Here is a 19,711-nt window from a genome sequence, read left to right as displayed (position 1 = left end):
TGGCCAGCTGTTTTGACACTTTGCCCCCATCTGCATTTGCTTTCCCTTTTTCCCTCTTTCCCTTTTCCTTACACCCTTCTATTCTAAGTAATCTGGGAATTACTTCTGATTTTAGAAACGTGCGCTTGCTCTTAGAAGGAACTGTCCTCCAAGACTTCTCCATTGGCTCTGGTTGGAAGAGTCTAGCTCAGCCTGAGGGTTGGTTATAAAGTTGTAATCTCCTTGTCCTGAAACCTGTGGACTGCAGACGCTCCAGCATGGCTCAGAGGCTCGCTCCATGAACACTCCTCAGTAGAAATGTATCAACCCTATCTATGCTTCCACTTTCTTGAGTGGAACTCTTGATTACCGTTAGTCTTTTCAGGACTCTGGCTCTGGGTCCCTGTACAGTTGGCTGAGTCAAGGCATGCAGATACTAAAGAGATCAGGAGTTTAGACATTGTGGGCCTTGGGTAATGGAAAGAAACAGGGTGGTAGTAAGTAAAGAGTAATTCTTATTCAAAGAGTAATTCTTTTAATTGTCCTGTCTTTCAAGAGGATTTTCTCAGTCTTTTGAGTTGACTTCTCTTCCTTTGTTCTCATCACCTAGTTCTTCTTGCTCTCTCCCTTATGATTGAGCACCATTCTTTTATTTTTTTTTTTTGAACTTAGAGGGTGTGTTTCTCTTTTGGCCAATTTCTGACCCATTATTCCTAAACTTCAGATTTCCCCCATTTTCTAAATAATATAGCACAAAGTAGCTTGAGCTTGAAACTGTAAATAGAGTATGGCCAATACATCCTTGGCCCTAGCAGTGACAACTGTTCTGAGATTTTTCTGAAAATTGTGTTTTTACCATTCCTGGTTATTTTGACAAGTTTCAGGATAGCATCGCTCCCCAGCAGGAACACTTTCCAAAAGGGAAAACTGTATGTCTGTCAATACAGTCTTTGAAATCCAAACAGTGAGTTTATTTAAATACTTTTTGGCCAGTTCCTTCAATCTGTAGAATCCTGAACTCTGAACTGTTAAAATACGTGTAAAACAGTGCGACTGCGGTGCTTGTGTTTCTTGTGTGCAGGCAGCGCAAGCAGAATGGGCTAGCTGTATTCCTGCCTTTGAATGCATTAGCTGAGTGCCACGTGGAAAGAACGGTAGACTTTTAGGCCAAATGTAGGTCTGATTGAAAAGCTGGAGAAGCAAATGGAAAAACTGATCCTATATGTGGAAAAGGAAAGATTTTTAAGAGCATGAAATATACTGTCTTCAGTGAGTATATTGAAGGAAGATCTTGGGTCTGATCCTTTGAAGAAGAAAGCTGCTGCCATAGGTAGAAGGTGGTATTTTAAAACAAAACATGAGGAAATTATTTGGTCTCTCAAGTGCTTTTCTGACTTCCTTGTTCTAAATCTGCATGTGAAGCAAATGGACTCTGAAAGTGATCACAGCTTTTTTCATCCCAGCTGGACCATTTGCCTCCCTGGTTTTATGGGAAGCAGTGGTAAGGATAGGAAGCTCAGATAAAAAAGTGTAGCACTGCCATCCCTTGGTCACCCATTTCCCCTTTTCGCTCTTTAAATTTGGCCTGAAATTCCTCTTTTAGCAACTTTAGAAATAAAACAGTATTGATTGACTCTCAAAAGGTAAAGAATGTTTTCTTTCTTCTTGCGATTTCCTGGAGTTTTTAATCTTCGTTTATTACAGTTACATGCATTTCAGTCATATAGCTTTTCTTTCAGTAGTTATAATAGCTGCATTTTTTGGTCACCGTTATTATCACAGATATCCTTTGTTTACATGGATTGATAAGAAGCTCATGCCGAGGCTCTCCTGAGCACATTAATTTGATTTGACACATGATTACCTGCATTATGTCATCAAGTGGAGATTTCAGGGTGAAATAAAGCCTGATTATGTTTAATACACGTGCCTTGTTCTTGCTATTGCAGGTAAATGACACCTTGGCTGAATGTATACTTTTTGAGTCATTCTGTATTTCTGACAAAATAATGAAAATTGCTTCTGTGTCTCGTCATCTGTTGTGGCCAAGCTGATGACTGTGTCCAGCCTAAGTTTTTCCCTTTGTGATTTGATTTTTCCCCACTTTGTTTTTTAATGGGAATTCTTTTAGCTCTCGAAGTTGAGTTATTTAACAAGCCTGCATTTTAACTGTGGTAACATATAAATGACATGTAATTTACCATCTTAACCATTTTCAAGTTCAGTAGTGCTAAGTATATTTATGTGGTTGTGAAACAGATCTTCAGAATTCTCTTCATCTTGCAAAACAGAATCTCTCTACCTATAAACAATTCCCTGTTCCCTCCTCCCCCAGCCCCTGGCAACTACCATTCTACGTACTGTCTTCTATGAATTTGATTGCGATAGGCACCTCATATAAGTGGAATCACAAAGTATTTGTCTTTTTGTCACTGGCTTATTTCACTTAGCATAATGTCCTCATGGTTCACCCATGTTGTAATATGTGCCAGAATTTCCTTCTTCTTTAAGACTGAATGATATTCAATTGCATGCGTATACTACATTTTGTTTATCCATTCCATCTGTCCGTGGGTTGCTTCCACCTTTTTGTCTATCATGAATAATGTTGCTATGAACATGGGTGTACAAATCTCTCTTTGAGACCTTGCTTTCAATTCTTTTGGGTATATATGCCCAGCAGTGGAATTGCTGGATAATATGATAATTCTATTTTTATTTTATTTATTTTTTCAATTTAATTTTATTTTTTAACATCTTTATTGGAGTATAATTGCTTTACAAGGGTGTTAGTTTCTGTTTTATAACAAAGTGAATCAGTTATACATATACATATGTCCCCATATCTCTTCCCTCTTGCATCTCCCTCCCTCCCACCCTCCCTATCCCACCCCTCTAGGTGGTCACAAAGCACCGAGCTGATCTCTCTGTGCTATGCGGCTGCTTCCCACTAGCTATCTGTTTTACGTTTGGTAGTGTATATATATGTCCATGCCACTCTCTCACTTCGTCCCAGCTTACCCTTCCCCCTCCCCGTGTCCTCAAGTCCATTTTCTAGTAGGTCTGCATCTTTATTCCCGTCTTGCCCCTAGGTTCTTCTGATAATTTTTTTCTTTTCTTTTCTTTTTTTTTTAGATTCTATATATATGTGTTAGCATACAGCATTTGTTTTTCTCTTTCTGACTTACTTCACTCTGTATGACAGTCTCTAGGTCCATCCACCTCACTACAGATAACTCAGTTTCATTCCCTTTAATGGCTGAGTAATATTCCATTGTATATATGTGCCACATCTTCTTTATCCATCCGTTGATGGACACTTAGGTTGCTTCCATGTCCTGGCTATTGTAAATAGAGCTGCAATGAACATTTTGGTACATGACTCTTTTTGAATTATGGTTTTCTCAGGGTATATGCCCAGTAGTGGGATTGCTGGGTCGTATGGTAGGTAGTTCTATTTTTAGTTTTTTAAGGAACCTCCATACTGTTCTCCATAGTGGCTGTATCAGTTTACATTCCCACCAACAGTGCAAGAGGGTTCACTTTTCTCCACACCCTCTCCAGCATTTATTGTTTGTAGATTTTTTGATGATGGTCATTCTGGATAATTCTACTTTTAATTTTTTGAGGAACTGCCATTCTGATTTGTGTAGGAGCTGAACCATTTTACATTCCCACTGGCAGTACATAGAGATTCCAGTTTCTCCACATCCTTGTTTATTTTGTTAGCAACCATTCTAATGGATGTGAGGTGTTATCTCATTGTGGTTTTGATATGTATTTCCCTAACAGTGATGTTGACTATCTTGTCAGGTGCTTTTTGGCCATTTGAATATCTTTGGAGAAATATTTATTGAAGTCTTTTAATTTTTAGCTCGGTTGTTTGATTTTGTTGTTGAGTTTTCTTTATATGTTCTGGATATCAATTCCTTTTTAGATATATAACTTGCAAATATTTTCTCCCATTCCATGGATTATCTTTTCACTCTTTTTTTTTTTTTTTTTTTTTTGCGGTACGCGGGCCTCTCACTGTTGTGGCCTCTCCCGTTACTGAGCACAGGCTCCGGACCCGCAGGCTCAGCGGCCATGGCTCACGGGACCAGCCGCTCTGCGGCATGTGGGATCTTCCCGGACCGGGGCACAAACCCGCGTCCCCTGCATCGGCAGGCGGACTCTCAACCACTGCGCCACCAGGGAAGCCCCTTTTCACTCTTGATTGTGTTTTTGTGCACAGAAGTTTTAAATTTTGATTTAGTGCATTTTATCTATTTTTCTTTGATTGTGTTCTTTAAGCCTAAGAACTTCTAATCTTTTAAGAAAAGTTTACTTTTATTGTTAAATAACTTCTGTTCCATTTGTTCTTCCAGGGGTACCAATTATTCTTATACTGAATCTCTATTTTCTGTGCTCCACAGCCATCATTTCTAATCAGCCTAGTAACTATTTTTAGTACAAGCACGTGTGACTTTTCTTAAGCTTGTCTTCCATGGCATTAGCTTGGTTTTCTGTAGTGGCACTTCTGCCTGTTGTAGTTTTAAATACATTTTTAGTTTCAGCAGTGATATTTTTTTGCTTTATTTTTAAATCAGTGTTAAAATGATTTAAATGTTCAAATGTTTGAAATTTAAAGTGTCAAATAGCTATATGAGGCTTTCTAAGGAAAAGGAATTCTTTTCTCTCTCTGCCAGTTACCTTCCCCGTAGCTACCATTTTCAGTTGGTTTAGCTGCTTCATTGGGTATTTGCATTGCATCACTAAGACTTGTACTTTTTGATACATCGGTTTCAAGTATTGATAGACATCCTTTGTGGACGATGTGCTGCATGCATACTCCCCTCCTGTACCTCTTCATCCTGATATAATTAGGTCGTGATTTTGATCAGGCCATATTCAGTGTTAGTGTTATTATGAACTTGTTAATGTCATTCACAGTGGAGACATTTAGAATTCATGTAGACTTATATGGATCCTTTTCTTTTTCTGTAAATTCTTCTCCTTTAAATTTTAATTATTCTTCTTATGTTTGCTTACTTTTTTCTGTGTGCTTATTATTCTATTCTGTGTGCTTAGGATTCTACGTGCTCATTCAGTCGCAGACTCTGTCAGTTCTAGAAATATCTCAACATACCCAGACAGATGGTTATTCTGCAAACCTACTTTGTGAGTCCACTTACCTGTCATCCAGCGATGTCCTTTCACAAGTAGGCCAGGTATTCCCTTTATTTTTCTCCTGAATCGAGCTCCTGTTCCTGTATCCCATGCCTTCATTTTGATTCGTTTCCTCCCTGTTTTGCAAAGGACATCCTGCAATAAGATTGTAGACTGTAAATCACTTTCTTCATTGTCCATTGTCTTCTAGCTTCTAGATTGCTGTTGAGAAATGCAGGGACTTTCTGGTGCCTAATCCTTTGTTTATGAGCCCCGCCATCACTTTCTGATCAGTTACAGGAATTAAAAAAAAAATCTTGTGTTTAAAAAAATCATGATGGTGTGCTTAACGTGGGCATAATAAAATCGATGCAGGTGGGCAGGTATGCATCAGTGGACCCTTACAGTCAACAAACTTAGGACTTGTCACTTTAGGAAATGTTTTGAGTTTGTTGTTTGATCCTCCCCCCGCCCCCGTTCCATTTCCTTTTTTTTTTTTTTATTCTGGAATTGCTTTTATTTGGCGATTAGATCTCCTGGATTAGTCCTCTAGCTTTCTCATTCTTACTGTTCTATTTTCCTTCACTTTGTTTTTTGGCTGTACATTTTGGGCAAGTTTCTTAACTTTATATTCCAATCCTTCTCCTGCATTTCCAGTGATTGGTTTTTAAGTCTCTTGTTTGTTGTTTGAATGGGTGCAGTATCTTCTTCCTGATGTTACTGTTGTTAAGGTCTTTTCATCTCAGATTCAAGAGAAGAATCTTCCAGTCTCAGGCTTTAGATATAAGGCTGGCTTCAGATGCTTAAGATAAATAAATAGATAAATAGAAATAGATAAATACTGAGAAAGACAGGCTATAGCTCTGACCTTCCTCTATCACGTCATCTTGTCCGTCCAGGCTTGAGGTTGAGAGTTTCTTCTGTTTGGTTTCTGCTGAACTCTATAGAGTAGAGAGCTCTCTGAAGAAGGATACACACATTTCAAGTCTGAATTTTTTTCCTACCTGATCTAAATGGCTCTATTTATGTGTAACACTTTTCTAAAATTTTGAGGGTAAATGTATCCATTCCTGGTTTCAGCATTGATGACTGTTTTCCTCCTTTAGTACTTTGTGTTCATCTGTTCTGTTTTGAGAATGGAAGCTTTGAAATCTTTAGTCCTGTAGGCCCCACCCAAAGCTCTGGTTTATCTTCTGCTTCAGTAATACCATTTTCTGCTTTTTTATTGTTTTCTACTTGATCGACTGCCTTCATTCAAGTTCATAATTCATAACTTTTTTGTTAATGCCGACTCATTTCTTATCTCATGTTTTTCTAAAGTTCTCTTTTATGTAGTGTACCTATTTCTTAAGTAAATATTTGCTCTGATTCTATAGTCTTCCTTCTCTTGAGCCCCATAATATTTTTCATTTGCCTGGTGGATTTGGATTTTTCTGTCTCTTATCCTTAGAGAATGAAGTCTGTGCATATTCAGTATCAGGTATTACCCTGCATTCTTTCTAGAGACTGAAATGAGTCACTGTTTGACTCAAGCCCAGATGAAGGAAAAAGGTTAGCTTTATAGTAGATAAATTTGCCGGTTAGAAATTCATCTGCCTATGAGGCCTAGGAAAAGAGCCAGCATCGGCTCCAGAAGTAATCAAAGGGAACATTTGCCTCAGAACCAGAGACTTTTTTTTAAGGTATTTGGTGTGGCACTCAGTAATTAGCAAGATCATTGTCACTTGGCATGGCTGCCCATATCAGAAAGCCAGCTGGTAGTGCTTTTCTCCCACATATTTTCTGGGCCAGTCATTATGGCCACATGTAAATTAGAAGTAAATACAGCCAGAGATTACTTGCTCAGTTGGAGCCATGAACCCCTTTTAAGGAGCTGAGTGTATTTTAAATGTACTCCAACGCTCCCTGGCTTAGTTCACTCCAGCCGTCATCCCTCTGAACAGGGAGCATCATTGTGAGTCTGTTGGGGTCTCATTTACTTACTTTCTGTCCACCTAATTACAGTTTCACATGAAGGGAATGTTGAGCCTTAAATGTTCTCCAACCTTCCATATTGATTCTTTCCAGTATATTTCTGGAAGTTTAAGCAATAGCTGGGATCCATCTGTGGCTTCTAGGGTTGATTCAGGCTATTTCCTTTTCTTATATTCAATTGGTTATTTTCCGTTAATCTAGCACAGAACCATGAGCCTATGTAGCTTTCTCACTTGTAAATGGTATTTATCTGTCCATTTTTAAAAATATTATTTTTTTAAATTGAAGTATAGTTGATTTACAATGTTGTGTTAGTTTCAGGTATACAACAAAGTGATTCAGTTATATATACATGCATATCTATTTCTTTCAGATTCTTTTCCCTTATGGGTTATTACAAAATATTGAGTAGAGTTCCCTGTGCTCTACAGTAGGCCCTTGTTGGTTACCTATTTTATGTGTGTGTATATATATATATATATACATTTCGAACTATAGGGAGGGATTTTGAGGTAATTCATACCCAAAGACTGTAAAATGGATGAATGGGCAAGTCAACAGGTGACAAAACTCATATTTTGCAAGTGAGTGGCATTAGATGTAGTTTTGCGGTTTTGACAAGAATGATATACATTAGAAGGCATGCCTAGAATGGAAAATGGAGACAACTAGGGAAGAAGAGAATGGGCAATAGTGATGGCCAAGGGCACGTGCGGTTAATGGAGCTGACTCACACTGCGTTATGGTTTCCTGTACCTGGAGCTCAAGCAAATGAAGTAGAGAGTTACGGTGAGGGCAGGCTATAAGAATTGCAGGTCAGGTATCTAAATACTTGGAAGAGTTCAAAGAGGGATGAATTTCTTTAAAAGTTCCGTGCAATTCTGTAGTTAGCAGTCTGGGGCTCTGGGAAAGCAGGACACAAGATGTCAAAGTAATCCAGCTTACTTGGCCAGAGACTTAATGACATCATTATTTAGGATATTGTCTTTTTTGTCATCACATCTCTTCCCCCATGATTTGTACAGTTTTGTAAATAGGCTGGGAAGTAAATAGGTTACATAAATGTAATTTTAAGACATTGCTCCCTGAGAGAGCTATTTTATACCCTTTGAGGTAGTATTGCTTAGCTCTTATATTTTAAGAGTTAAGTAACCATATCCCATCTTACAAAAGGCTCTTATAATATAAGAATAGGTTCAACATACACTTTGATGAATCTTCTAGTGTTATACACTGTTATCTCAGAAATAAAGATCTCTTCGTCTGAAAAAAAAAAGGTTTAACAAAAGCATCAAAACTCGATATGTCTTAGATGCTTCAGGGGAAGACAGTTAATGTTCTTCTTCAAAATATGAAACTAACAATCTGTACTATCTACTATGTAGCTCAGGCATGTGTCACATAAATCAAAACTAGGGGCACATCATGAAAGTTTTATATGGATGAGAGCAGCCCAGGGTGCTCTGTTTCAGGGTTTGGGGAAATAGTTACTCTGCAGAACGTCTGACTTGCATCCTGCTTCCTGAAGGACTTTATGAAATTTTTGCTTTAAAAAACTCCAAGCACTTTCTCACTGTTAATTTTTGTACACTTGGAGGGTTCATCTATGGAAAGGCCCTGGGGTGGGTCCTGGTTCAGGTCTCTGCTCCATCATTTCCTGACCACATGACTGGGAACAATGCATTGGGTTTCTCATCTATGAAATGAGTTAACAATATCTGCCTTAAACTGTATGTGAAAGGATTGTCCCAGTGCTCAGCATCTAGTAGGTGTTCATTAAATCTCAGTCTCCTGCCCCTCCTCCTTTTGCTGTCAGCAGTGATGCCATATGGCATATTTGTCACATCCATTTCGATATCCCTTTCCCGACTGCAGGCTGGGTGCCCAGCATTCACCTTTTGGGCAACTCTGTGTACTCTGATCATTGAAAATATTTTATGGTTTTATCGCTTAATGATTTAGCTCGGCAGAAGTGATATTGGGCCAGCACACAGAGCGTGAGTCTTTTAGAATAGAATCTCACTTGCCTGCTTGTTTTGCTTTTTGGTTATCATTGTTTATATATTTATATATTATATAACATATTTATATATTCATCTGTCCACTCCACATATAATAGAGCAAGAAGATGTGAATTGTCAATATGTGAGAAGGAAAAAGGAAAAATACAAAAGTAGGGGTGGCACAAAATGTTACCAGAAGTAAGTTCAGTATGAAAGAGTGCACCATAGGGCCCTGTAATTTTCCCAGGGTAGGCTCGGCTCTCTGGCACCCCTCATGAAAGAGGAAATACACTCTGTGGATGTGTGCCTTTCTCCTGGGCTGTTACTTAAAATCACAGTGTGATAAACAGCAGGTATTTTTCCCTCTAAAACTGGGACTGAGGAGAGCATCACTGTTGTCTTAGGGCAGCTATGGAATTTTGTGTGGAATGTTAGACCAAAATGTGGCTTGACAGCTTTACTTCTTATCTATTAATAAAAATAGTCACTCTAGGGCTTCCCTGGTGGCACAGTGGTTGAGAGTCCGCCTGCCGATGCAGGGGACACGGGTTCGTGCCCCGGTCCAGGAAGATCCCACATGCCGCGGAGCGGCTGGTCCCGTGACCCATGGCCGCCGAGCCTGCGCGTACAGAGCCTGTGCTCCGCAACGGGAGAGGCCACAGCAGTGAGAGGCCCACGTACCGCAAAAAAAAAAAAAAAAAGTCACTCTAACAGAAAGGTAGAGGAAGAAAATAGGAAGGTGCCACAGTTCTAAACAACTAACACCTAAAGTGATTAAAACTACAGTATGAAGGATAATACACAGAGACAGGATAAAAATCAGAATGTAAGGTTCAAAAATCAGAATGTAAGTTGCTGCCAAACCTTGATTGTTTCTTAGGAAACAGTTCTTCTGAGGTTATGTGACTTGCTCAGCATAATCCAGCTAATAGAAAATAGTGCCAGAGGATTTGGCAAAGACTTGGGTTAAATATCCAACTCTGCCATTACTTAACTGCTCAAGACTTGGATCTTGTGATCCTGGTTCATAACTTTTACTATTATGAAGAGTATCATTTGCCCATAGTTTGAAAGTATTCCAGTGTTATCTTGCACGCTGCTGAAACCGGAAAGTATATTTACAGACAAAGCTCCCTGCAGGCAGGGGCAGCCTCAATTCTATTCATTGTGCCCTTAGTTCACTGTAGATGCTCCATAAATATCTTTTGAATAAAAGAAAGAATATTGTAAGACGGTATGAAAACAACCTAAAAATGAAAATTTTTCTTAAAATGAATGTATTTTCTTAAATTCTTAACCTGGAAAAATGTCCCCTTCTGGACTAAATTGCAATGTGGAAATTATCACATAGGTCTAGCATCCTCTCTCTGAGGGTATCGAGAGGAACTGAGAAATGTACTCTTCCTCATACATGTGGAAGTCTGATTTACAAAGCTTCCCCCTCCCCCAATCCAAGTACTTTACTTTTTCTTGTGACCGACTCATGTCTATAACTTTGGGGCATCTTGCCTTTCTTTAATCCTGAAAGTGGTAACAAGTTCCCTAAAGAAATGTAAACATGGAACACATTCACTTATGTCTCATCTGGGACTGGGACTTGCTTGCTGCTCTAGGGCTGGTTCTGCCATTAATGAAGAGTAAGGTTCCAGTCATCTCTCTTCTCCAACCCACAGGGTTTTTCATCTGCTAATGGGCAGGGTTGAACTGGGTATCTCTAAGACACTTGATACTGTTATTCTTTTTGCCCTTTGTCTATAAACTGTCAGCTCTTAATTGTGAGTCACCAAATTCCTTTGTTATTTAATGGCAGGACGGCTCTTCCCTCTGCCCACTCTCCCTATCTTCACAACTTGAAATCACCTGCCCAAAACATCTAGCTATCATACCAAGTTGGATTCAGACTTATGAAAATACATCAACTGATTTGGTTGAGTGGTACAGAAGTCCTCCCGTGAGATGTTACATGCTCCCTCCCGGGTTCCTCTTTTCATTAAGCTGGTAGTTGGCATTTGGTATAGGGGATTTTTCACTTCCCGTGGCCAAAGGTACTTCACTCGCATATGCTAGTCCTCTGAGGCTGACGGTGGGTTTTCCTATCCTTTTCCAGGTACACAGTTGCTCCTAGCATGACCGTGATCTGATCAGCAACCACGAGAATCTGACTCCCGCGTGGGGTGCCTTAGTGCTGGGGCCTGGTCACCGCCCACAACTCCAGAGCTGCCATGGCTGCTGCCTCTACGTCCACCCCTGTCATTTCACAGCCCCAGGTATGTGATTCAAACCTGCATAGCTTTGGGCTAATCATAGTTTTGTTGAGTATTTCAACTGAATTTCAGAAAGTGTGTTTGACTTTGGAGATCATGTGTCTCCTTTGAAGTGTCATTTGGTGGGGATTTTTTTGAAGAGTATTTTTGTGAGGGAGGTGCTTATGGTTTTCGGTGCCTAGGGTGTCTGGCTGTTACCGTAGGCATCAAACTCCAAATCAAGACAGTCAGTAGTAAATCCTGCTGTTGGCTTTTTTAGGGTTTATTTTGGAACAGATCTAATCTTTTTTTTTTTTTTTTGGCTGCGTTGGGTCTTCATTGCTGTGCGCGGGCGTTCTCTAGTTGCGGCGAGTGGGGGCTAGTCTTCCTTGCAGTGCGTGGGCTTCTCATTGCGGTGACTTCTCTTGTTGCGGAGCACATGCTCTAGACGTGTGGGCTTCAGTAGTTGCGGCACGCGGGCTCGGTAGTTGCGGCACGTGGGCTCGGTAGTTGTGGCTCGTGGGCTCTAGAGTTGTGGTGCACAGGGCTTAGTTGCTCCACAGCATGTGGGATCTTCCCAGACCAGGGATGGAACCCATGTCCCCTGCATTGGCAGGCGGATTCTTAACCACTGAGCCACCAGGGAAGTCCAGAACAGATCTAATCTTACAACAAGTTTTCTGAATGTTGTCTTGATGTCCTCCTCCTATAATGATGATTATTTTGTCTTGACCTGTTCTAGTAACTTTGAGAAGAAAATGCAATTCCAGAAACTTCTGAACCACAGTAATATGAGTTACTTTTTCTGTCCAGTGAAGAACAGTCACATGGCAAGAACATTGTTCTCACTGTTTTACAGTCTGATCTATTCAAGTATTAACTGGACTCTTTCAGTTTCAGCAGGCAGCATGGTATAGTGGGGAAACAGACTTTGGAGTCATTAGGCCTGTGCTCACATCTCAATTGCTGGATAAGGTGCCTTAGCCATGCTAACCTCCCACAGCTTCCATTTCTTCTCATGTAATCATCTTTCACAGCATGGTTATGGGGATTAAAGGAGAGAAGCTATGCAGAGCATGTAGTACTCAAAAAGTGTGGTTTCCCACTTGCTCTTCCTTTATCTTCGTCTCTTCCTTTTGGACTGTGACCTCTGATCGCATTCATGAGAATCACTTCTAGGTCAAGGTTGAAGAAAAAAGTACACCTTTGAGAAAAAGCCATATTGATTGGAATTTGAATCATTATGATACAAAATATTGTTCCATACTTTTTTTTCTTTGTATCATTTTGCAGGCTAAATTTTGTATATATTTCTTTTTTTTAATTGAATACAAGTTTTATATGATATGGGAGCCTTCATAAGGAAATGAAGATCTGAAGAAACAGACCTATGTATTTTTATGCTGGGTGGGGTTTTATTGGTTTTTTTTTAAATTTTTTTGTTTTTTTTTTAAGTACAGTTGATTTACAGTGTTATGTTAGCTTCAGGTGTACAACAAAGTGGTTCAGTTATACATATATAGAGAGAGAGCATGTCTGTGTGTATATATATATTTTTTCAGATTCTTTTCCCTTATAGGTTATTACAAAATATTGAGTAGAGTTCCCTGTGCTATACAGTAGGTCCTTGTTGTATATATTTCAGGTAGGCGTGTGTGTGTGTGTGTGTGTAAAGAAGGGGACGGAGGGAAAGGAAGGAGAGGGAGAAAGAAAGGAGCATTTCCACTTTATTTACTATAAATGCTTTTCTTCTTCTCTGAAAGACCTTGGACTTTTATCACATGGATAGTCGTTGCTGTTCCTTAACATTATAAAGTTTGTAGTATCATTTTCCAGGATGTTTAGTGTTATCACCATCATGTGTATTTCTGTTTTCTGCTAAATGGATCATTGTCTTTTCAACACCTCATTTACTTTGGGTGTTTGGTTTCCATTCCCCTCAGTAGTGTTCTTGGTGCCCAAGAGAGACATGGTAAATGGGTAAAAAGATTTACTGCCTGTTACCTGAGGTCACCATTTCAAAGTCCACTGCACCTGTTCCCTTGCAATGACTATTCTTAGCCTTTTGTGGAGTGAGTTAGGCCCTAGTACAGGTTTTCTGGACAGGGCGTTTCAGCATCCCAGTCTCACTGCTCTCTTTTGTCAGCATTTCCAACAGCATCATCTTATCTACACATCTTCCCTCTTACACAAGCTACTATCAGCCGGTGAGTAATATAAATATTTTTAAATGACTCATTTAATGAAAACGTTTAGCACTGCCCTAGGTAGAAAGAGGTCATATTTAGTATAAACACTTGGGGAAATATATACTCTTGTAAAGTCTCTGTGGGAAAGTAAATTGGTCCAGTCACTCTGGAAAGTAATTTGACAGCATCTGTTAAAATTATAGACCTTTGCACATGCCCTGTTCCCATCTTGGTACCTATGTTAGAAACATGTGAGTCCAAGGAGATGTGCAGGAAGATATTCATTGACGCATTCGTTGAAGGCCAAGAAGTACAAAACTTTCTAATATTCAATAGTAGAAGGACTTAATCAAGTTGGTCACGTTGATATGATTTTAGTACTGCAGTTAAATGATGGATACCTATCTCAGCACAGCTCTGTCTCCTCAAGATATCTCGTGGAGGGAAAAGAAAGCAAGATGCAGAATGATACTTACAGGAAGATATCATTAAAACTGTGAAACAAAACCATATGTTTTTAGGGATAAACATATGGTACATTAATGTAAATGTGTATAGTGAAAAGTCTGTAACACACATTGCCAACGGGAAAGAGATTGTCCCCAAGAGGGCAAAAATTGGATCTTGGGAGATGAAAAATCCCTCCAGAGCTTAACCTTGCCTGATGAAATCCTATTCCTTAATTTCTCCTTAGGGAGAGTTTGAATTTAATTAAAATTTCCTCCTTGAGCGTCACCAATAGAAAAAAAAAGTTAAGAAACACTGGTCTAGAAGTATACACAAGGCTCTTCAGTCACATTGCCTAGGTTCAAATCCTGGCTCCAGTATTTCGTAACTGAGCCTGTTGGGGGAGAGGAGAAAAGGTATCCACTCTCTCAGTGCCTTGGTTTCCTCATCTGCAAAATGAGCATCATCATGAAAAAGCCAACTTCATAGGGTGGTTTTAGGGTTGAAATGAGATCATGTGTGTAGAGCTTAGAACAGTATCTGACATATTGCTCAATACATCTCAGTATTGTTCAGCAAGCACTGTGGCAGGCCTAGGGATGCAAGAATAAATAAGATAAAGAAGGCTTTTGCCCTGTCAGAGTTTATAAATGTAGTGGGAAATACACAGATAGGGAAACAAAAAATTAGAATGCTGTGTCACAAATGCTATGATACAGGAAGAATGGGTGCTCTGTGGATAAAGTGGAACACCAGAAAAGACGTGTAGAATCAGGGGAGGGGCTTCTCGAAGGAAGACTGCCAGGCTGGGAGCTTGTGAATGAGGATGAGTTATTCTGGTAAGGGAGAGGAGACAGCCCGTGTGGAATGTCAGGCGTCCCAAGGTGAGAGCTCACAGCATTTGCATGTGAGTTCAGGGGTGGTTGCCGTAGACTGGGGTATGAGGTTGTGAGCAGTGATGTCTAGAGCCAGCTCTGCCCCTTTACAAGATCTGATTGTTCAACTTTAAAAGGAATTTCGTGAGCCAGTTGACTTCATGCTTATAGCCTGAAATCAGCCAGGGTGGAGTATTTACACCACAGAAATTGGCAAACACAGGCCCTCATTCCTGAGCACCCATTGTTAAATACTTATCGGCATATTTAAGGTTGTAGAAAAGGTAGATGTTTTAGGTTACAAAGTTGGAGAAGGTTTTGCAGGGTCTCAGAAGCCAAATGAAGGTATTTAACATTAACCTCAAACAAGCCTGTGTAGCTCGTGTGTCTTAGAGCTGGGTTCAGACCTTGACTATTAACAACTGTGTTGAAGCAATTAATTAAAGAATCTCAACCAGAGAAGTGAGTCCCATGATTCTCACCATGTGTTGGGAGCAGTAGTAGCTTCTGATAGTTGGGGGAACTCAAGCCCTCTCGGAAGGAGTCGGCTGTAAGCTGGGGCGTTAGGTCACAGAGAGAGGCAGCTTACCCTTCCGGAGAGATGCAGCTCATTGGGTCACTTGGTTCCCAGGATCCTCTCGCCCATGATGAGCATCTTGATTATATGTCAACTCTTCACATGTAATTTGTGCAGTCAGATTTTAATCCGAGGCTGATTTGCCCTTGCCCCCAAGCCTGTATTCATTGTAGTCTCTCCTATTATCAAGTTTTCCCCAGGTTCAGACAAGGTAAAAGTAATTTAAATACAGCATCTCCTTAGGCAAGGCGTAATAAGCTGTTCACTCAATCAGCTTCACCCAGTATTGTCTGGCACATCAACTTGCATTCTTTTAGAGTGAATTCAGGGACCTGTGCAAAGATAAACCCACATTCAAGTGTGAAAGGCCTGACAATCCTTTCCTAAGACAAAAACAACAATTTAAAAAAAAAGCTTTTGGTTTTGTTTGGTACTCTATTCATTTGGTAACAAAGAGCATTTTTCTAATCAAGGCTGCCTATTACTAGATATAAACTAATTAATATGAACAAAATAGCTGGTGATTGTTTCCAACAATAATGGGGAAGAAAGGTTCATTGTCACTCTTGCTGGAATTGCTGTTTAGTCAGTGAAAGATATGCCTGGTGCTTTGAAGTGGGACAAGTTTGTATTCCCTGCTTGACTCCTGCCTAGACTGTAAGATGGATTTTTGTTTGCTCATGCTGAGAGAGACAGCACCTTGTTCTGAAGCTAGATGCATACTGAGGCGAAACTGGGCTAGCAGCAGCAGGAAGACTGTTTGTAGCTGCTTTGTTGTTCTCCTAGTCAAGATAAAGAGCACCCAAAGGAAGCTCTGGAGATGTGTACAGACAGGAACATGCTCATCCTTTGGTTAAACGAATGCGCTCTTACCCTGCAGGGATGGGAGAATGTAGGGGATGGAGGTAGAATAGGTAACCAATGACCATTTTCTGTTTCTAGAATGCTGTTTAGCAGGACTTTAACGGTGGTTCATCCAGTTACTGTGGGTGGAGTATGGATTAAAAGTTTTATTTTCTTTTTGAATGGAGGGGTCAATAGTTCAATCCATGAATGGGTGGTTTGGGCTCTCTCAAACCGACCGGTATTAGAGATCAGAAGAGGTGTTTAAGAACTTCAAAGGCGTTCGGATCTCACACCTGTGATTCCAGTAAGGAAGGAATCTTTGCCATCAGTATTTTACAAGGTATTTCATTCTTTCTTATTTGCTAAGTGGCTGTCTTGGTTTCAAGCCAAGGAAACGAAGATATTTTGATCCCTTCAAGTGATGTTCCGTAGCTTTCATTAAAGATGTGAATTTGGATAGATGCTTAATGTCTTCATCTTCATCAACAGATTTGTTCCCCTAGTTCTTACCCAGTTCTCTGATATAACTAACAAGTAGGTCTCTACTTGGTGTCTGCTGGAAGACAGGTGTTTTTGAACATCATTACTAATAGGTTTTTAGAGGTTTTATTTCTGATATTAGAGAGTGGATACATTTGGATTGAAGCAATTGAATTCCTTGTTCAGTGGGTTGTGTTTTTTGAGATTGAAAGACTTCTGTTTTTTTTTTTTTTTTTTTTTTTTTGGAACTTTGTATTAGGCAGTTTTCAAACATTCACAGAAATCAAAAGAACAATATAATGAATCCCAATATAGCCATCACTGAGATTCAACAGTTATTAACATTTGGCCAGACTTGCTTCACCTTCTCCCATTTTGGGGGGATGAAATATTTTAAAGCAAATCCTTGGCATCCTGTTATTTTATCTCAGTCCTCATACATCAATATGCATCTCTAAGAAAGAATTCACTTATATAACCACAGTCCCATTCTTACACATAGCAAATGATAAAAACATTTTAATATCATTTTCTACTCGTCCATATTCAGAATTTCCCAATTGCTTTTCTCAAAAGTGTTTTTGCAGTTGGTATATAAAGTGTTATCTTTTAAAAACACTGATTAGATCAGTTTACTCTTCTGCCTGAAACTATTCAATGACTTTTTAAGGTTTAAAAATGGAATTGTTGCAGTTGTTAAATTATCAGTCCCTAAAGTAAGGGATCATGGCTCTCTTGGTAGTAAGTTTCTTTTGGACTAAAGTGTGAGCAATTACTTGTAGTATGACGTATGTTTCCAGTGCCACATAATGAAGACATAGTGTGGTCTGGCTTCACCTACCCAGAGAAAAGAGAATGCGTGGGCTTAGATCCAGGTGAATTTTGGTTCAAATATAGGTTTAAATCCCTTTCAATATAGATCTCTCTTCAGCTAATTTTTTTTTTAATCTCTAGAATTCAAATAATATACACTGTGCTCACAGATTTAAATGGCAAAATATCTGCTAGGTGCTTTGTACAGTATTAGCCTCTTAATAGATCCCTGACATATGTTAGTTCCTTCCTCTTTCCCCATAATTATTCCCCATAGTTCTTTGCAGGGAGTGAGTGGTTACCTCTACATATGGTCTGTGTGTATGACGCGCTTATGTGTAGTATGCCAGAGGATCCATCAGAGGAAAGCCAAGTTGGATAAACACTCTAAGGAAAACTCCAGTGTATTGCCAGGAATAAATGCGTGTGGAGATAAACACTGAGATTTCTGACTTACTCCACCTTGAACCATGTTTCTATTAGAAGTTAAATTTGTTCTCATATTGCAATTTGAATTCATCTCTGCCCCCTTTTGTGTTTATAAACACAGATAAAGTTTGAGAGGATATCTTATTTCAGAATCCAAGGGCACATTTGGAGTCTTCTATTCATAAGACAAAATTTTACTGGGATACCTAGGGCAAACCACAAATGAGACCTTTCATGTTTGTTTCTTTTTCTTTCTAATTGGTTTAGTCTTTAATGATTAATGGAGCCAATTCTTTATCCTTCAGAGTGATGTGGCTTCTTCCCTCTTAACTGCCCATGATGGGGCTCTTGGCCTATTTTCCTTTTTACACTCCTAGCTTCTCCAGTTGTTTTGCTTTGAACTTTAGTTGCAGCTATTCCATGAATAAATGCTCAGGTGGGAAAATGCCCTGCTGTTTTTACCAGCTGAGGAGATGGTAATCAGAGGGTGCAGGGGAGTTTTGTCTTTTGAGAACTGTACCTTGCTGTAATAAGACTGTCATTTAAAAATTCCACCTTGGATGATACTACCAAGTGGTGATACTGAGTGATGCTACTACCATTTGGTAATCACATAGCATCCCTTAAAGAACTGCCTGTAAGTTAGACTTATTCCATTTCGTAAATGATTATCCTGGGCAGGCTCAGGCTGGGAGAGAAGTGATAGTGGGTTGTTATCTGCTCCTTAGCATCCGATAAAATGTTTCTGAAAGGGATGAATTCCTGAAAGGCAAGGTTAGGTATTAAGCAACTTTCAAAGATTCAGACAACCTTTGGTAGCAAGAGCACCTGTCCTGTAGGAAGAGGGATAGGGTATGGTTGTTGGTGAACAAGATAGCTGCCCCATTTAAAAGTATTTGCACTGAGATGAACTTCCACCAGCCAGCATAGGGAGGTTTGAAGCCTTAGTTCAAGCCTGGGAGAAAAAGTCATTCATCTGGATTCAGGTTTGGGCCCCAACTCCAAGGGCTTTGCATATTCTAGAACTCTGTTTAGCATTACCTTAACTGTGGTTGATCAAGTTACTGAAGTCACCTGGCAAAAACCTGGCAAAAACAAAGGGCCCAGAAGAAGCCCAGCCCCATGGTCTGTGCTCTGGGCTTACCTCTGACATGCTGGTTTGTATATGGATGCACAGTGGGAACTCAGGACTCAGAGGTTATGGTCAGGCATAGATGTGACAAGTCAGATGGAGACACTCAGCTGCTGGTCAGCTCACTGTCTCATTCAAGACCAGCTTGGAAAAGCAGAGCAACACAGCCTGCAGCTGGGAATTCAACTCTATATCAGCAGAGAAAAAAGGTAGAAAGAACAAGGTGGCGAATGACAGGGAATCTGAGAGGTTGTAGTCCTGTTGTTCCAAGATGTTTAACTCAAATGATGTATCCGGAATATACATTTATTCTTATGAGAACTTTTCTGCATGATTTTTTTCTCAAACATATTAAAAAATTGCATTAAGTATTTAAAATATTAAAAACTGCCTCTTTTCAGTTGCACATCTTATTGCTTTCCTCTAAGCTAGTCACAGAAAAAGCATCGAGAAGCTGTTTGTAAGAATAAGAGAATACAGTAAGTATGGGTAGTAGAATACAACAAGAACTTAAAGAATAGGTATACAATCCTATTTTTTAAAAATTGAGAGGCGGGGCGCGGTAACGGACGCCTG

At 39.7% G+C, this 19,711-nt stretch overlaps 1 protein-coding gene across 1 annotated transcript in view; it reads left to right on the top strand.

Annotated features, from left to right (window-relative positions):
* The window catches only part of LPAR1 (lysophosphatidic acid receptor 1), a 157,915-nt gene that overhangs the window by 60,414 nt on the left and 77,790 nt on the right, over positions 1 to 19,711 (top strand). The window contains exon 2 of the mRNA XM_089913578.1: positions 11,212 to 11,371. Within this exon, the coding sequence (XP_089769704.1) occupies positions 11,327 to 11,371 (45 nt within the window). The 5' untranslated portion in view covers positions 11,212 to 11,326. The remainder of the gene's footprint in view (positions 1 to 11,211; positions 11,372 to 19,711) is intronic.

The sequence above is a fragment of the Delphinapterus leucas genome, chromosome 6 (assembly GCF_059928025.1).
Source record: "Delphinapterus leucas isolate spDelLeu-1000000601 "Yukka" chromosome 6, BTC_Dleu_Yukka2, whole genome shotgun sequence".
In the NCBI taxonomy this organism is placed as follows: domain Eukaryota; kingdom Metazoa; phylum Chordata; class Mammalia; order Artiodactyla; family Monodontidae; genus Delphinapterus; species Delphinapterus leucas.
The sequence above is the reverse complement of the archived record's forward strand: the minus strand, read 5'-3'. Positions and strand labels throughout refer to the sequence as shown.